The 15,942-nt window shown below is 36.9% G+C and overlaps 1 protein-coding gene across 1 annotated transcript in view; it reads right to left on the reverse strand.

Moving 5' to 3' along the window:
* LOC124596480 (meiosis regulator and mRNA stability factor 1) overlaps positions 1-15,942 on the reverse strand; it is a 219,500-nt gene that overhangs the window by 52,011 nt on the left and 151,547 nt on the right. The window contains exons 19-23 of the mRNA XM_047135626.1: positions 14,410-14,565; positions 11,798-12,028; positions 11,469-11,666; positions 5,695-5,959; positions 5,018-5,155 (exon numbers count right to left, since the gene is read on the reverse strand). Of these exons, the coding sequence (XP_046991582.1) occupies positions 5,018-5,155; positions 5,695-5,959; positions 11,469-11,666; positions 11,798-12,028; positions 14,410-14,565 (988 nt within the window). The remainder of the gene's footprint in view (positions 1-5,017; positions 5,156-5,694; positions 5,960-11,468; positions 11,667-11,797; positions 12,029-14,409; positions 14,566-15,942) is intronic.

Consider the following 15,942-nt stretch of genomic DNA (forward strand, 5'->3'; position numbering starts at 1 on the left):
TTGTTATGGTAGATGTATTTTCAAAATTAATTAAATTATATACAGTGAAAAAGCCACTAGCCATGAAATTATAATAAAAATTGAAAGATTATTTCGCACAGGCGGGTAAACCAAAAGCTATCTTATCAGGTAATGGTTCACAGTTCACCTCTAAAATTTGGAAAAAGTTTATTGAAAGATCAAAATTGAAGCACATACTTATATCTGTTTATTGTCCATCAACCAATCCTGCAGAAAGATATGAGGGAAATTGGGAGACTTTGCAGAACCTATTGTAGCCATAAACATCCAACCTGGTTTGAGCACATTCGAAATTTTGAAGATATTATGAATAGCCTACAACATAGTTCCACAGGATTTTCACCATATGAGATTATGTTTAATATCAGACCTGCAAATCTTATATCAGAACTTATTGAATTTCCTAATTGTACACCTTTAACTATGCAGGAGAGAGAAGATATTGTCAGGGAAACTATGAGGAAACAAGGGGAAAACAGGAATAAAAGATAACAACAGGGTAACATTAACCACTTTCAAAATTGGGGATCTTGTTCTGGTCAAGTCTCATGAAAAATCAAAAATGTTAACTCCAGAAATTAAAAAAATTCTTTGATATCTATATCGGGCCTTTTGAAGTCATAGAAAATCCACACCCTAATGCTTATCGTTTGGTATACCCTAAGTCAAAGAAATTATTTGGTCTCAGGAATGTTGCCTCTTTGAAACTATATAAACAAAAATCATAATTTCTAAATTTAAATAACCTATTCTCATCCAAATAAAAGTCCTCCACTGGAATATGCTTGTTAGAACAAAACTACCTGTACAACCAAGTATGTATATTTACATGCATAAATTAATAATTTGAAGTCACATGATAATTGAAACTGATGAAAAAACACTGTTGTAACAAAGAATGAGAGAAAGATTTACTACTACTTTCTTTAAACAGTCTCCATACTGAGCATTTATGAATTTTTTCTGATTTTTGGAAGCTAAGTCTTCCCTGTGGGTGAAGGCATGCATGTGAGGACATGCATGCAAAGATATAAGTTTCAAAACCAATTTTAGATAAAGCCTCATGATATATGAGCAATTTATTATTCTTTATACTGATGTGGGGAGCGAAAGTTCTCTTCATAAGAATGAGCCTCGTAGTAATATTGTAGTAGAGAGGCAAGTGTACATAAATAATTGTAAAAAATTTAGATAATACTGATGTATCTTTAGCTGTACTAACAAAACAAAGGAAAGAGAATCGTATATACAAAAAATTCAAAAAGAAAATCATAAGTAAAAAAAATACAAAATTAAAAAAAAAACATGAGTAAAAAAAAATATAAAATGCAAAAAACAAAATCAGAAGCAAAAATATATATATAAAAGGCAAATATATAGAAAAAACACTACACTATATATGTCCAGTATCATTTTTATTGTACAATATGTAAGCAAAATGAAATTAACATTAATATGGGGAACAAAAAATTTAATTATGAGAACCAGTTGGTACAAAGTGTGACCAGAGAAGTGGTTGTAGATATCTTGTTCTAGCAAATGAGTTTTACCTTACTATTATTTTCAATCTGTATGCTGTATTTTAGAATATTTGTCATGTATGTTTTATGCCATGTATATTTGTCATGTTGAATAATTTCTTTACTTGAATTTTTCGTGTATGAGATTAATGGGAAGGATCATTGCAACAACAGCCAGTAACAAGTCCACAGATTCAAAGAGTCCAAATTTGGAAGAGGTTATCAGACTTCGTCATTTACGTACTAATTGTGTAATACAGATCCATTACTGAGTGTGGTCAGGATTTTGCTGTACATGTTCATAACAACAAAAGCCCTGGGGAGCAGTTGTAATGGATCTGGGAGATATGTTATTTTCTACCGGATTTGACGATACCAAATCTAATGAGGGAGGTTGTAAATGTTCTCATATTTTTGCCAGAATATTTTTTTGTGAATTGTAATTTGCCTTGTTTTATGCTAATTTGCTTATATGTTTATATGTTTGAGAGTGACAGCATATTGATTGATATTAGTAGATGTGAAGAAGAATATCAAAGAGACTGGTTACAAGTGGAAGTTTGTGTGTTGTGTAAAATGTCTTTGACGATGGAGTCATCTTTAACCGTAGTCAGTCGGCAGTGAACTCTCTGTGTGTGTGATGGTGGAACAATGTGCAGGTCACCGTTATAATAATTTGCAAATGAACAGGAAACATGAATTATGTTACTACTTTTTTATATAAACATCAAGAAAGAACCACATTCGAAGAAATTGTATTTGGGGCACCAAAAATGAGGCAAACGCATTGAAACAGGTCATTTCTGCAGCCAACGAAACAGCATTGTGGAATCATACTTTCACTAGACGACTGAAGCCAACACAGAAAAGTCAAATATCATTTTGTAAACATTTCACTGAAAAGTGAGTACTGTCACGAAATATGCTAAATTCAAGTACATAAAAATAGCGAGCATATTTCAAAGACCTAAGTCAAAACAAGGCCCTGGGAGTAGACAACATTCCATGGCCCCGTGAGTAGACAATATTCCATTGGAACTACTGACAGCCTCCTTGGGAGAGCCAGTCCTGACAAAACTCTACCATCTGGTGAGCAAGATTTATGAGACAGGCGAAATTCCCTCATACTTCAAGAAGAATGTAATAATTCCAATTCCAAAGAAAGCAGGTGTTGACAGATGTGAAGATTACTGAACTATATGTTTAATAAGTCACTGCTGCAAAATACTAACACGAATTCTTTACAGACGAATGGAAAAACTGGTGGAATCCGACCTCTGTGAAGATCAGCTTGGATTCCGTAGAAATACTGGAACATGTGAGGCAATATTGACCCTATGACTTATCCTAGAAAATAGATTAAGGAAAGGCAAACCTACGTTTCTAGCATTTGTAGACTTAGAGAAAGCTTTTGACAATGTTGATCGGAATACTCTCTTTCAAATTCTGAAGGTGCCAGGGGTAAAATACAGGGAGCGAAAGGCTATTTACAATTTGTACAGAAACCAGATGGCGGTTATACGAGTCGAGGGCCATGAAAGGGAAGCAGTGGTTGGGAAAGGAGTGAGACAGGGTTGTAGCCTCTCCCTGATTTTATTCAATCTGTATATTGAGCAAGCAGTAAAGGAAACAGAAGAAAAATACAGAGTAGGCATTAAAATCCATGGGGAAGAAATAAAAACTTTGAGGTTCGCTGATGACATTGTAATTCTGTCAGAGACAGCAAAGGACTTGGAAGAGCAGTTGAATGGAATGGACAGTGTCTTGAAAGGAGGATATAAGATGAACATCAACAAAAGCAAAACGAGGATAATGGAATGTAATCGAATTAAGTCGGGTGATGCTGAGGGAATTAGATTAGGAAATGAGACACTTAAAGTAGTAAAGGAGTTTTGCTATTTGGGGAGCAAAATAACTGATGATGGTCGAAGTAGAGAGGATATAAAATGTAGACGCAATGGCAAGGAAAGGGTTTCTGAAGAAGAGAAATTTGTTAACATCGAGTATAGATTTCAGTGTAAGGAAGTCGTTTCTGAAAGTATTTGTATGGAGTGTAGCCATATATGGAAGTGAAACATGGACGATAAATAGTTTGGACAAGAAGAGAATAGAAGCTTTCGAAATGTGGTGCTACAGAAGAATGCTGAAGATAAGGTGGGTAGATCACGTAACTAATGAGGAGGTATTGAACAGGATTGGGGAGAAGAGAAGTTTGTGGCACAACTTGACTAGAAGAAGGGATCGGTTGGTAGGACATGTTTTGAGGCATCAAGGGATCACAAATTTAGCATTGGAGGGCAGCGTGGAGGGTAAAAATCGTAGAGGGAGACCAAGAGATGAATACACTAAACAGAATCAGAAAGATGTAGGTTGCAGTAGGTACTGGTAGATGAAGAAGCTTGCGGAAGATAGAGTAGCATGGAGAGCTGCATCGAACCATTCTCAGGACTGAAGACCAGAACAACAACTTACTACATCCTCAACTTTGACAATGACTTGTTACCGTGAAAATGCCGAGTTGCACTGTGGTTGTGAGTCTGTATTAAACTGCAAGTTAATCCCAGCCTCCACATAGCTTGATGAGTCAGTTCCAAGGTCAACTACAAGGAAAATACCACCACCTTCAAAAGGACCACAATCAGTGGAGAACACAGATGTTTAAAGAAGAAGAAGAAGAAGAAGAAGAAGAAGAAGAAGAAGCATTTGAGCACTTGACTGTTTCACTTTCAAGAGCTGAAGCAAAGTATGGTATTTTTCTTGTAGACAAAATACATTTTTCACAATTTATGACAAACCCCGAAGGTTCCGATTCACTGTCACCAAAACTGACGATGTTTCTGATCTCAAAATAATCAGTTTAGAATCATCTGTCTTTATAGTTTCGACACTAAAGATCTGGAGGTCCTGCACAACAAATTTTAAATATCTAACAATACTAAGGTCTAAGTCATGGCACTATTGATTTATGACCCACAAGTCAGTTGCTCAGTGTGATATGCTAAGCACCAACGTAAGAGTTTTATACACAATTTTGAACAATCTACTCATAAAATAGAGCCGTAGTTGGTGGAAATGATCCCAACGTATGTAACACAGGAATTATAAAAAGCTGCAGCGTCTAACAGAACGTACTGTTACCAACTGACTAAAAAATGAAGCCGTAAGTACACACACACACGCACACAAAACAGAAAGTAAAATTTTTGTACAAAGGATGATGCAAGCGTACAGATAGAAACAAAATGTTCATCAGTAATATATTCTGGATCGAAGTGATTTATTCATTTAGGACATGCAAGGGAAGGGGTGAGGATGGCACAGGATAGTGATATTCGTAAGATGACATGGGTTTCTTTTTATATCACAAATAGCCATTGTTCTGCATACTGAGATCTTAGAAGACATAACTATAATAGAAAAGGGGTGGGAGGAGTCATCAATATTGACTAATTACTGTACAAACTAACACCACTTACTGGAAATTTGAGAGACTAAGTCTTGGTTCCCAGCTGATGTGGTAGTGGCACTAAATGAATGTTTCTTGCTTGAAGAATCAGTTTGTTCTGAAGTCGTAGCTTCCACAGCAACTGGTAGTGATAAAGGTAGACCGACTTCTGTAAAATGACAGTAGAAAAAATCTTATTTTTATGTACAGCACTGCGAGGAAATTCAGAAGGTTATTGAAAATAAGTTACTGCATCCATCAAATAGGCATTAGGGTAGTTCTGGAAATCTGTTGACAACCAAACAAAAAAGATCAGCAAGCATGGTACTTGCTTCTGAGATGTAAAATGCGTAAAAAACCAAGGTAATGCTCTAGCTTTACTGTTAAGTTCCACTAGTTTCTTTCTTCAGTCCTGAAACAGCACCTAGTAGAGTACATAATAGGAAATACTCCAACCAGCCACAAGGTTGTTTTTTGTTTCTAATGAGAAGGAGGGGTTTTTAGGATGTAAGTACAATGCACAGAGCATATTTAAGTATAACTAGGTAATCACAAAAACCTTTGTTATATTTTGTGACACAAAAGTAAAACTTACAAAGAAGTCAACACTACCAATTGACGGGCTCACGCCCGAAACTAGTAATATATATGATTTTGGCTACAGTGTTAAAATCAGTTTACAGATTATGATCAAAATGCTGCACTTGCCTGCCAGCTGAGGATTTACTGCGATGTAAGGATCATTGTTGCAGTCATTTTCATATTCCAGAGTCAGAACATCACCGGCAGCAATTATCAAAGAATCCATGCTTGAAAATCCAAGACTTGCTGCTTGGATAGTTGAGTGATATGTTGTAAAGTACAACTTATTAAGAGATGACAACAGTAAACGACCACCACTGCCTACCACCAACCAATACACACGCCTTGCAAATTCATATACAGGCTGCAGTATTACATGTCCATTCTGCACCTGGAAAAAGGTATATTTTGAATTCCAATAATCAAGTAATATAAATTCTAGAATACTATGAAACAAACATTATGGTTTACATAAATTTTTTTTATAAGAAATGATGGTGGGTACTGGGGGGGAGGGGGGGGGGGGGGGGGGGGGGGGGGGAGAAAGAAAACCATCACCACCATCACAACATTCTCTGCCCATGGATGTGCACTTTAATGAATTTTAAAACATCATTTATTCGCCACATTTCTTGACATGAGGCAAGACGTACATTAAAGTGAAAAGCATTGAGAATTGCTGTAGCTTATTTTGCTTAGTGAAACTAAATTTAACACAGTTAAATTAGCAGAAATGCAATTAGTTATTACACAGTGTGGAGATTTTTGGCAGAAGTGAATTCTTACAAGGGGTAATCGAAAGTTTAAGCTACACCTCAATAAAATTAAGATGTATAATTAATTTTTTGGTTGTTTGCTGGTACACATTGAAATCTCCACACCACAGTATCATAACAAGCTGCTTCAAGAGCCAAAACAAAACACTGTAGCCCATCACCACTTTAGTAAAGGGCTGCACCATGTTGTTTGGCCTCCTCCACCAGTGTGCTATAGTGCTGTGGTACAGAAGATACTATGAGTACCAAGACTGCAGATGTGTCCTTGCAAATAAAAAAATAATTAAAATTTTATGACTTTCCCTTGACTCCTCTTTTACTGTTATTGTTCTCAATATTATTTTTATGCTGGCATTTAATGAATCCAACAAGTTCTGTACTTTATGATCAGAAACTGGAAAATGTAGCATCTATTTCGGGCGAAATTCACATTAAAAAAAAATTTTTTTTAGTGATTATAAGCACACATTTAAAAATGAAGAGAAAGCCTTAGTTCTTTGAAACTGACTTTTAAAAAGTGCTGGTTCAGAGCTTTGTGACTGGAATGTTTGCTTTTGCAGAACTTCAACACCTTATACTTCCAAAATGACCTCTGTTTTCTTCTTTTGGCTGTATTTGAGCTTTCAAAAATGACTGATCTATTGAAATATAGCAACATTTCCCATGGAGGAAATTAATGCATCTTCGGTTCAAGATGTTTCTGGACATTATCTGTTTCTTCCTGCCCAATTTGATGATTACAAAAACTGCAGACTTAATTTCAACCTTTTGTGGACTTTCATAGCCTTGCGATCCATATTTGACAACACTACAGACAGAACTGACAAGGCAGTTAGCGGAGAAGTAGAACCGAACATATAACTATTTTAACATTAGGGGAAGAATTTTGTCGCAGTCAAAAAACATTACAGATTTTGTTTTCCAATCACTATACTACAAAGTGTGAGCACTATAGGCTATAATGGCAGATGGTTGCAAGTATAAACAAACAAGAATTTTGACCACCAGAAGGGACAGCAGCAGTGCGGGGAAACAAACCCCACCTCCCTTTCGCAGAGCAGCAGCCTAAAGTAGAACTGACACATTGTCACAGGGATAGCCCATCTCTTCTGGTGTTTTAAGGGTTGGAATTGAAGTCCAGGATGGATCATGATGAGCCACTTCACTATTTCAAAACAATAAAAAACTATGAGTACTGCATGACACAAAGCATTCTGAACTGTTACTGCCCAACTACTTGTTGAGGTTAGCTGAGTACTATTAATGATTTTGTTCAGATCCGATCTCTAGCAGTATTCAATGCAACCACATTCGAAACATCCACCATCTAATTTGCCACGTTAAAAGTGCCTGCATTGTACTGCCCTCTGAGCTTTAGCTAACGAACATGCGTGTTTCTTTGTTATACAAATGCTAGGTCCCACGGCTGAGTACTACATTGGATTACATGGAGTGTATCTTAAACAGACCATTTAACTGTTCACAATTGGCATGGCATCAGACCATTCAATACATTGATACGTCACTGTATCCGTACAGTTTTTATATTGCAAACAGGTTCTTATGCATATTATATTTCCAAACTGGGCTTCACCATATCACTTACAATATAAGGAACTGAAAACTGTTTACATTTTCAATATTTAGATGCAGAAAATAAAGCTATTTCAAACTCATTCTGATAAAATAGTTCATATGGATAAAATTTACTAAAAAACAGCACCTATTAAGGGGAGTTAGAACGGAAAAACTTTTTTCACATTTTCGGATTTTTATTTCATTATAAAATTTGCGATTTTCTGAATAAAATGATATCACTTATAAACTCACTTGGGAAGTATTTTATTTTTTTAAAAATATAATCTGCACCAGTTGAAAATGTTAAAATTTTTACATGCATTACTTCAAGATCTAATAAAATCAGTAGTTTTTTATGTAGAAGGCTGTGGATTGCTGTGTTGTACAGGTTAACAATGTTGGGCATGTCCAGAAGAGGATGGGCACCAGGTTGAGGAACTTTAAACCAAGTTTGAGAGACAAGAATCTTTCTTGTGGTAAAACCACAAGAGGCAGGCTGACAGACAAAATGATTGATGAACTACACCAGTGTTATGGGAAGGCCATTAGAAATAATACTGAAGATTTGTTGAAAATGAAGCAGGCACTATGGGCTACCTTCTTCCACAGACTGTCAACTTATGAAAAACCAGTACACCACCTTTGCTTCCTGGACCTGATTCATGGTGCAATTACCGCAATGCCCAGTTATCAAATGGTTCATGCAGCCATAAACATTCAATCCCAGCAGCAGTCACGGATATCATAAAACCTATTTACAGAGACCTGGCAAATCCCACATTACTGAAGAAGTGTCTGCATGGTCAGACTCAAAATCGCAATGAGCCATTCAATAATCTTTTATGGACTCACTCACCAAAATATGTTTTTGCTGGAATGAAGACACTAAAGTGGAGGGTCAGTGATGCTGTTATTGCTTTTAATGATGGAAACATCGGTAGGGTGAATAATTGCTACAGCATATGGGAATTAATCCTGGAGCAAACTGCATCAGAGAACTTTAGCTGATGGACAGGGTTCACATTGATAAAGCAGAGTATGCAGCACAGTTGACCACTAGTCCAGATAGAAGAAAAGAAGAAAAAACTCTGGAAAAGATTAAGAGGATGATATACAGTATGGTACAGGGTGCTTCTGAGTGACTAAAAATAAAAAACTACGCATATATTGAGTTACAGCCTTTTGAAACTTTAGAAGCCATTCCTGAAAATGTACATTTTCTGTTGCATTTTTCCCTAAATCTTGGAAACCACTTCGAGTAGAGTATTCATAATTTTTTGGCAGTATAACATACATATCCTGAGTCTTCTGAACTGAAAGAAGAACATAAAATTATGTGTAATTAAAATTATTTAGGATTATATACAAAAGTACACAAATTTTAAGCGTGTAATTAAAAACATTGTATTTCCAAAAGCAGTGGCTAAATGCAATCATTGTAGTTCAATAGACTCAGAACATAGAGTTTAATGTCCTGTAAAAGTTTCATGTCAATGGCTACAGTGGATCCCGAAATACAGGGAAGCCAAGTCACTAAATTTAACAGTCGGGATAGGGCATTCCAACTCCCCTTAAGTAATTGAGTGTATTTGCATTTTGAGGTAGAAATCACACTTGTTTTGCATTTGTCCCAAAAAAGTTTTCTGGGCCCTCGTTATGATGTATCCCATGACATAACTGACATGTCCAATTTGCCAAACATGGCAGAACAATTCTTTGTTCTTTAAATATTACTATTTCCTGTATTTTTGCATTTTATACTGTTCCTCACACTTCAGTAATAAATAACTACTAATTTTTCTTTACATAATTATCTATGTAGTTTAAAAATATTTGTAGATTTCATCCTTAAAGTGGACTCATGGTGTTTTGGTTTTGTAATCAGGCTTTCACCTTAAGTGTCAGTCAGGAAAATTTTCAGCGTTTATATTACACTCTCCTGCAAATCTCCTAAGTCTGAACACTTATCACCCTCCTTTACATGCATACTATGATCCCTACTAGTAAGACCTGACAGATCCTACCTTCAAAACTGGATGTCATTTGGAAGGCAGACCAGTTCAAAAGGCATCTGCACAGTTCTCTCATGCTAAGCTTAATGGATGACTACATATACTGTACTCAAAAGCTATTTGCAAGAGTCAATGCAAGTCAAGAAATCAAGAGATTTCAGTCCAGAAAAATAATCATTAATAAAGTCCAGGAGACGCATTTTGGCAAAGACACGTGGTTGTTACTTTCCTCGCATACTAAAATTGTGTGCTGGACTGGGACACAAATCTGAGGTAGGAGATGATGGGCAGATGTAAAGCTGTAAGGGTGGGCTGAGTCATGCTTGTCAGTTGGTAGGGCATTACTCCACAAAAGGCAAACCATGAATTTTCAAATCAGTACACACACTGCAGCAGAGTGAAAATTCATTCTGAAACAAGGTGTGTACATAGACAAGAAAAAACTTCTCCGATTTAACCTGGATTTCCTCATCAAAAACACACTTTCTCAGGTGGAAATACATGTTTTTCCTGGTGATAATTCACTTTTCCCCAGGTGAAAGTACATTTTTCTGGGTTATGTGACAATGTATTTTCCTTTGGAGCTATAATCATCACACATTCTCACACGTAACATAATTTGTCTTGGGTAAAAGAAAATTTACTTTGAAAGTACTGTAAACAGTTGTGATGCCACACACATAGCAACAAGGCCCATGAGAAAGATACATCAACAGCACTTTGTTGTTACCAAGTATTGCATAGTCCGATGTTTTGCTCTCAGCAGACACTTGTGTGTGCACTGTGTTGTTTTGTAGTAAATGGCTTATTTTCCTTGCAACTAAAGTTTTATTTCGGTGTTATTCTCTCATATGTTTTATTGCTGTAGTGTTATTCTGCAATAGTGGACTAAAGTAAAACACTTTGTTCAAGTATCAGTTCTTACAAGTCAAAATCAGATAAATTTAATTGAAAACTACAAAATTCCCTAAAGTGTAAAAGTTCTCGGTTTTTCCCAGATTTACCAAAGGTGTGTATACCCTGTGAAAAGGTATGCGGCTGTTCCGGGAGACAGAACCTACAAGATCTTTATTCTGTCAGAGCTTATTAGGAAAGAATGTTTTGTAATTTTCTACCTACAATGCTTTGCTTTAAAGCCTTACAAGGAGTAGATTTTGGGCAGCTGGTGATCACAGTTTCACACATTTGGTGTGGTCTTATATGCAGTATGATTATTAGTTTCAGTTTATGCCTACAGGACAAATCACTGAATGTATATACACTGTTAAATACATGGCACATTGTCGGGTTTCTGAGTGAACAACAGTTACGAGAGATTTTTACCATGGCTATACAAACATTTCATTCTACATATTTTCCTGTGCAACTGTTGATAATGAATTAATCCCAAACACGTCCAGGTGTTATTAAGATATTCGTGCAGCTATATGGTATTTAAGATGTTGGATTAAAATTGGATGAAACTGCTTTGAAATGCAATACTATAAACAAATAAGTAATAACTACATGACAAATAATTTCGTTAGCTACTAACCATCAAAAGAACTGCAATGTCTGCAGTCTGCAAATAATCTTCAGATACTGATATGGAGTAGAGTTTGGTAAAAAGCTTAATGAATTCTGGTATCCTCATCATACCATCACTCGTGTTAAGTAGAATGCGCAAAACACGAAGTCTCTCAAGATTGGCAGTGATCTGTCCAGCCAAGTATAGTCTTAATCCAGGAAGAACCTGCAAAAATTTGGATAGGCACATATTACTGTTATTCACACACTACCCTGAAAATTCACAATACTACTCCCGTTAACTAGAATGTGCACACGCATACAAAGCTTTTATGATAGAATACATCTGCCACGAACCTTAATTGTGGGTGTGAGCAACGAAACCAGCTGTTCAATACTACTGCAGTTGAAATCTTCTGGTCGCAGTGTATGGCCAAAGTGTTGGAGATATGCTGATGGCAACTCTTTTAGTGGTAAAACAGTGGAGCCACTAATGTGCAGGAGTTCTGCCACTTGGTTTGTCAGCACACGGACCGCTACAGGTTGTGTTAACATCACACGTCGTTCACCATCCCCAGCATCCTCCACCTTTTTCCATAAGGGAAAAAAGATAAAAAAATAAAGATGTTGACACACATGTAACAAAGTGCCAATGTGAAGAACACATTGTCTTATGTATGTTGCATTGTGTTTAGTACAACATCATTTAATTTTTCTATTAGGACTTTGGTGGCCGAGGATGCAGGCCTTTGGAGGAAATGGATAGTAGTTTAACAAACTGACATCCAGAGGACCGCAGCGCATTCTGCTTGGGTACATGTACACTCCCTTTTTTTTTTTATCAAGTCTCTAGGCTCGAAATTTTCTCTCTCTCTACAAGGACAAGTCACGTGAAAACCATAAATATTTTTTATATGTGATTTATTCGCTGAAAGAGGAACAGGAGTGTAATGTTTTTTGACTGTCTCCCTGACAAACACTTCCTCCAGTGCCCAACATAAAGGTGGTGTATCTGATTGCATGCTGAAGATCAATTTTTGAACAAACCTGAATATGGCACACTGATGGCATGTAGTGTTGCAAGGTAACACTGCCTCCATCCCAAAAGAGTGTTAGTGTAACATTCCCTGCAGATGTTTTAGTTCTGAAGTCAAATGTGATGGCACCCAAATTGCACACACTTTGTAGAACCTAAGCATATCATGAATAATGTGATGTGACGAGACATGGCTAATGCTCAGATTTATATTTATTTCATCCAACATCACACAGCTATCATCCATGACAATGGCTTCAGCAGCTGCATTACACTGGTGTCACAACACAGAATGTGTGACCTATGTGGTGAGCAACTGCTACTATGTCACACCGTTTCTGAACCTCTACTCCACTTGCTGTAGTGATAAACATGCCTCACCATGCAGCACTTTCATTTCCTGGTGGGTTTCAATAGATTTTGCATCTCTGCTGCTCAACAAAATTTCATGATAAAATAATGCTTTTGGTTGGTGCATGTCATGAGCAGGGCTGCCACTGAAACTGGTGTTGTGACAACATTTTACTTTTCTTCAGTATGCTGCCATCTGTTGGGCATTCTTTAAAGTCCTGGTGACTGTACTGTGAATGTACAGAACAATGGCATAAGAAATTAGTGTTTATTACATTTTTAAGGTTTTCACTCAACTCCTCTTATCCAACATTTAAAACTTTCAAGAAAAACCGCCATGGATCACTTTCATTCTCAACATCAATCACTTTTCCAAACTGATGTAAGTTTTCACAATTGCTTTTCAGAATCAGTTCCTAACAGACTAACTTTTACTGCATGATCTTAAATATGGCCGCAAAACAGCAACTGTGTAATTCAGAAGAGACTGAAAAATCAGCCAACCAGTTACAAATAAAGGGTTATTATCCATTGACTATGGTTTCTATATTTGTAAAAATATCTTCTTCAGAACTATTGGCCTTATTACATCACATGATGCACTAGGCGTCACAAGATAAAATATTTCCATCCTACATGTACCTTAAGTCAGACTAAGGCCAACTGCTCATCAGCAGGAAGTCTTTTCTGAAAGTATTTGTATGGAGAGTAGCCATATATGGAAGTGAAACATGGACAATAAATAGTTTAGACAAGAAGAGACTAGAAGCTTTTGAAATCTGGTGCTACAGAAGAATACTGAAGATTAGATGGGTAGATTATGTAACTAATAAGGTGGTACTGAATAGACCTATGGAGAAGAGGAATATGTGGCACAACTTGACTAGAAGAAGGGATCGGTTGGTAGGACTTGTTCTGAGGCATCAAGGGATCAATTTAGTACTGGAGGGAAGTGTGGAGGCTAAAAATCGTAGATGGAGACCAAGGTATGAACACACTAAGCAGATTCAGAAGGATGTAGGTTGCAGTAGTTACTTATAGATGAAGTTTGTGTAGGATAGAGTAGCATGGAGAGCTGCATCAAACCAGTCTCTGAACTAAAAACAACAACAACAACAACAACAACAACAACGCCAATCAACTTTTCCACTGTTTCAACTCCCATTGAATTCTATATGAAAGCATACTTTCTATAGATTCTTAAGCACAATGATACTGATGCAGGCCCCCACTGATGGAAGTTATTTTTTATCTTCGACAGTGAGATAACTTATTCCAAATTTGCCATCCACTCAACTGCATACTGCATTGGCTGTCTTAACCAAATACTCTCACACCTTTCCCTTACTGAAGTTATCCAACCCATAAATATGTTTTTATTATCCTTTATCAAACTTTACAATTTAATTATTGACTGGTACTTTTTGAATAAACAAGCATATTCTCTCTCTAAGCCAACAGGAAAAAGGAAATCAAAGGTCTATAACTTTTGACTGTTTTTTATTTAAAATATTTGATATAATACACTGATCAGTTCGAGTAATTTACTAATAGCAACACACTACAGTAGCCACAAAAATACCTTGATAACTTCCGGAATTGCTTCCAATAGCTCTATAAGCTTTGTAAAACCAAAGTCAGCTACACGGCACTGGCGTCCAAAATGGTGGTGGTAGGCAGGAATCAACTTGTTGAACATCAGCTGACATTGTGGTGCATGGCTCAAGAGTTCCACAACCTGATAACATAAATCTCTTAACTCCAAATTCCAGAGACATTTTATTAGAAGTTGAAATATCACAATATCCACTGGGAATTATACAAAATTCTGAAGTGGTTGTAAATGTCCAACTGACAGCTCCTTTGATCTGTGTTAATCTTAAATTATTCTTAGACATTCAAATGCAAAAATTGTTCTGGATATGTAACAGCTAAAATGTAGGTCATTAATTGGGGTGCACATATGTTCATTGCCAATCTTTCAGGGAGAAAAACTGCAAATGCCTGAAAGTTGGGGAGGGGGGTGGGGGTGGGGGTGGGGGTGGGGGGGGGGGGAGATTGAAGACAACAACATAACAAGGCTTGTTGCATGGGAATAAAAGATGGGCTAGACTGGGAAGAGGGCCAGGTTGACTACTAATCCTTTAACTACAGTTGACTTCAGCAGGTCCACAGTAACCAGGCCCTGCAGATCATCGACTGCTTTACAAGTCAGCTGGGAAAAGAGACATTCCCTCCAGTGGGCTGCTGTCACAGTCCAGCCTACTCTGCATGTTCACTGTTTTGCTAAGGTACACTGTTGCGGAGGCAACATCCTTGGTGCTATCTAGTGGGCTTCCTGGAAATTTTTAGTGCAATGTATAGCTGCTAGATATCAGGGGGCTTCACTTAGCATTGAGGTACATACAAAGGATTTTGGGCATTCAGTTAGCAGTGTGCTGTGAGCAGAGCACATCTGTTGTCCACACACTCTTTGTGTATGGCCTCCTCTGGCTGTACACATTTCTGTGTGAGATTTTATTTTGAAAACTAGTGATCTTTTTTTTCAGCTGAAAAGCCTTGAAGCTGATATCAGACAGCGATTTTGAGGTCAGCACAAAGTGAATCTGACAGTGATTCATTACCACATTCAAGTGCTTCAGCACAACAATCAACTTCTGCAGACCAACTTATGACTTCAGACATACTGAAGTCCTCAAGCACATAGGTTTTTTCTGGACCATTAACAGTACAAGATCTAGCAAAATCTGATGACACAAAGAAAGCAAGGAGGAGAACAAAGAAGGACCCCCACCTCACGAGATAGACATTTGTCGGTCCTATGATTTTTATAGTTCAGTGATAATATTGGAAGAACAAAAGACTACTTGTTCAAACTTCTTGACATTTTGGATCACTTTCCTAGTGTTTCCAAACAAAATTTACGTCCATTTCAAAACCGATGTGTGGATGAGTGTCTCCTCCTGTTCAAAGTGACACAAACTAAAACAGTTCGTTCCAGCGAAGTGAAATTGTTTTGGAATCAAACGATTTTTGATTTGTGATGTTCGAACAAATTATATTTAGTATTTTATCATTTACTATGGTAGCGACAAAGATGTCACCAAACACAACC

The sequence above is a fragment of the Schistocerca americana genome, chromosome 2, assembly GCF_021461395.2.
Source record: "Schistocerca americana isolate TAMUIC-IGC-003095 chromosome 2, iqSchAmer2.1, whole genome shotgun sequence".
In the NCBI taxonomy this organism is placed as follows: Eukaryota; Metazoa; Arthropoda; class Insecta; order Orthoptera; family Acrididae; genus Schistocerca; species Schistocerca americana.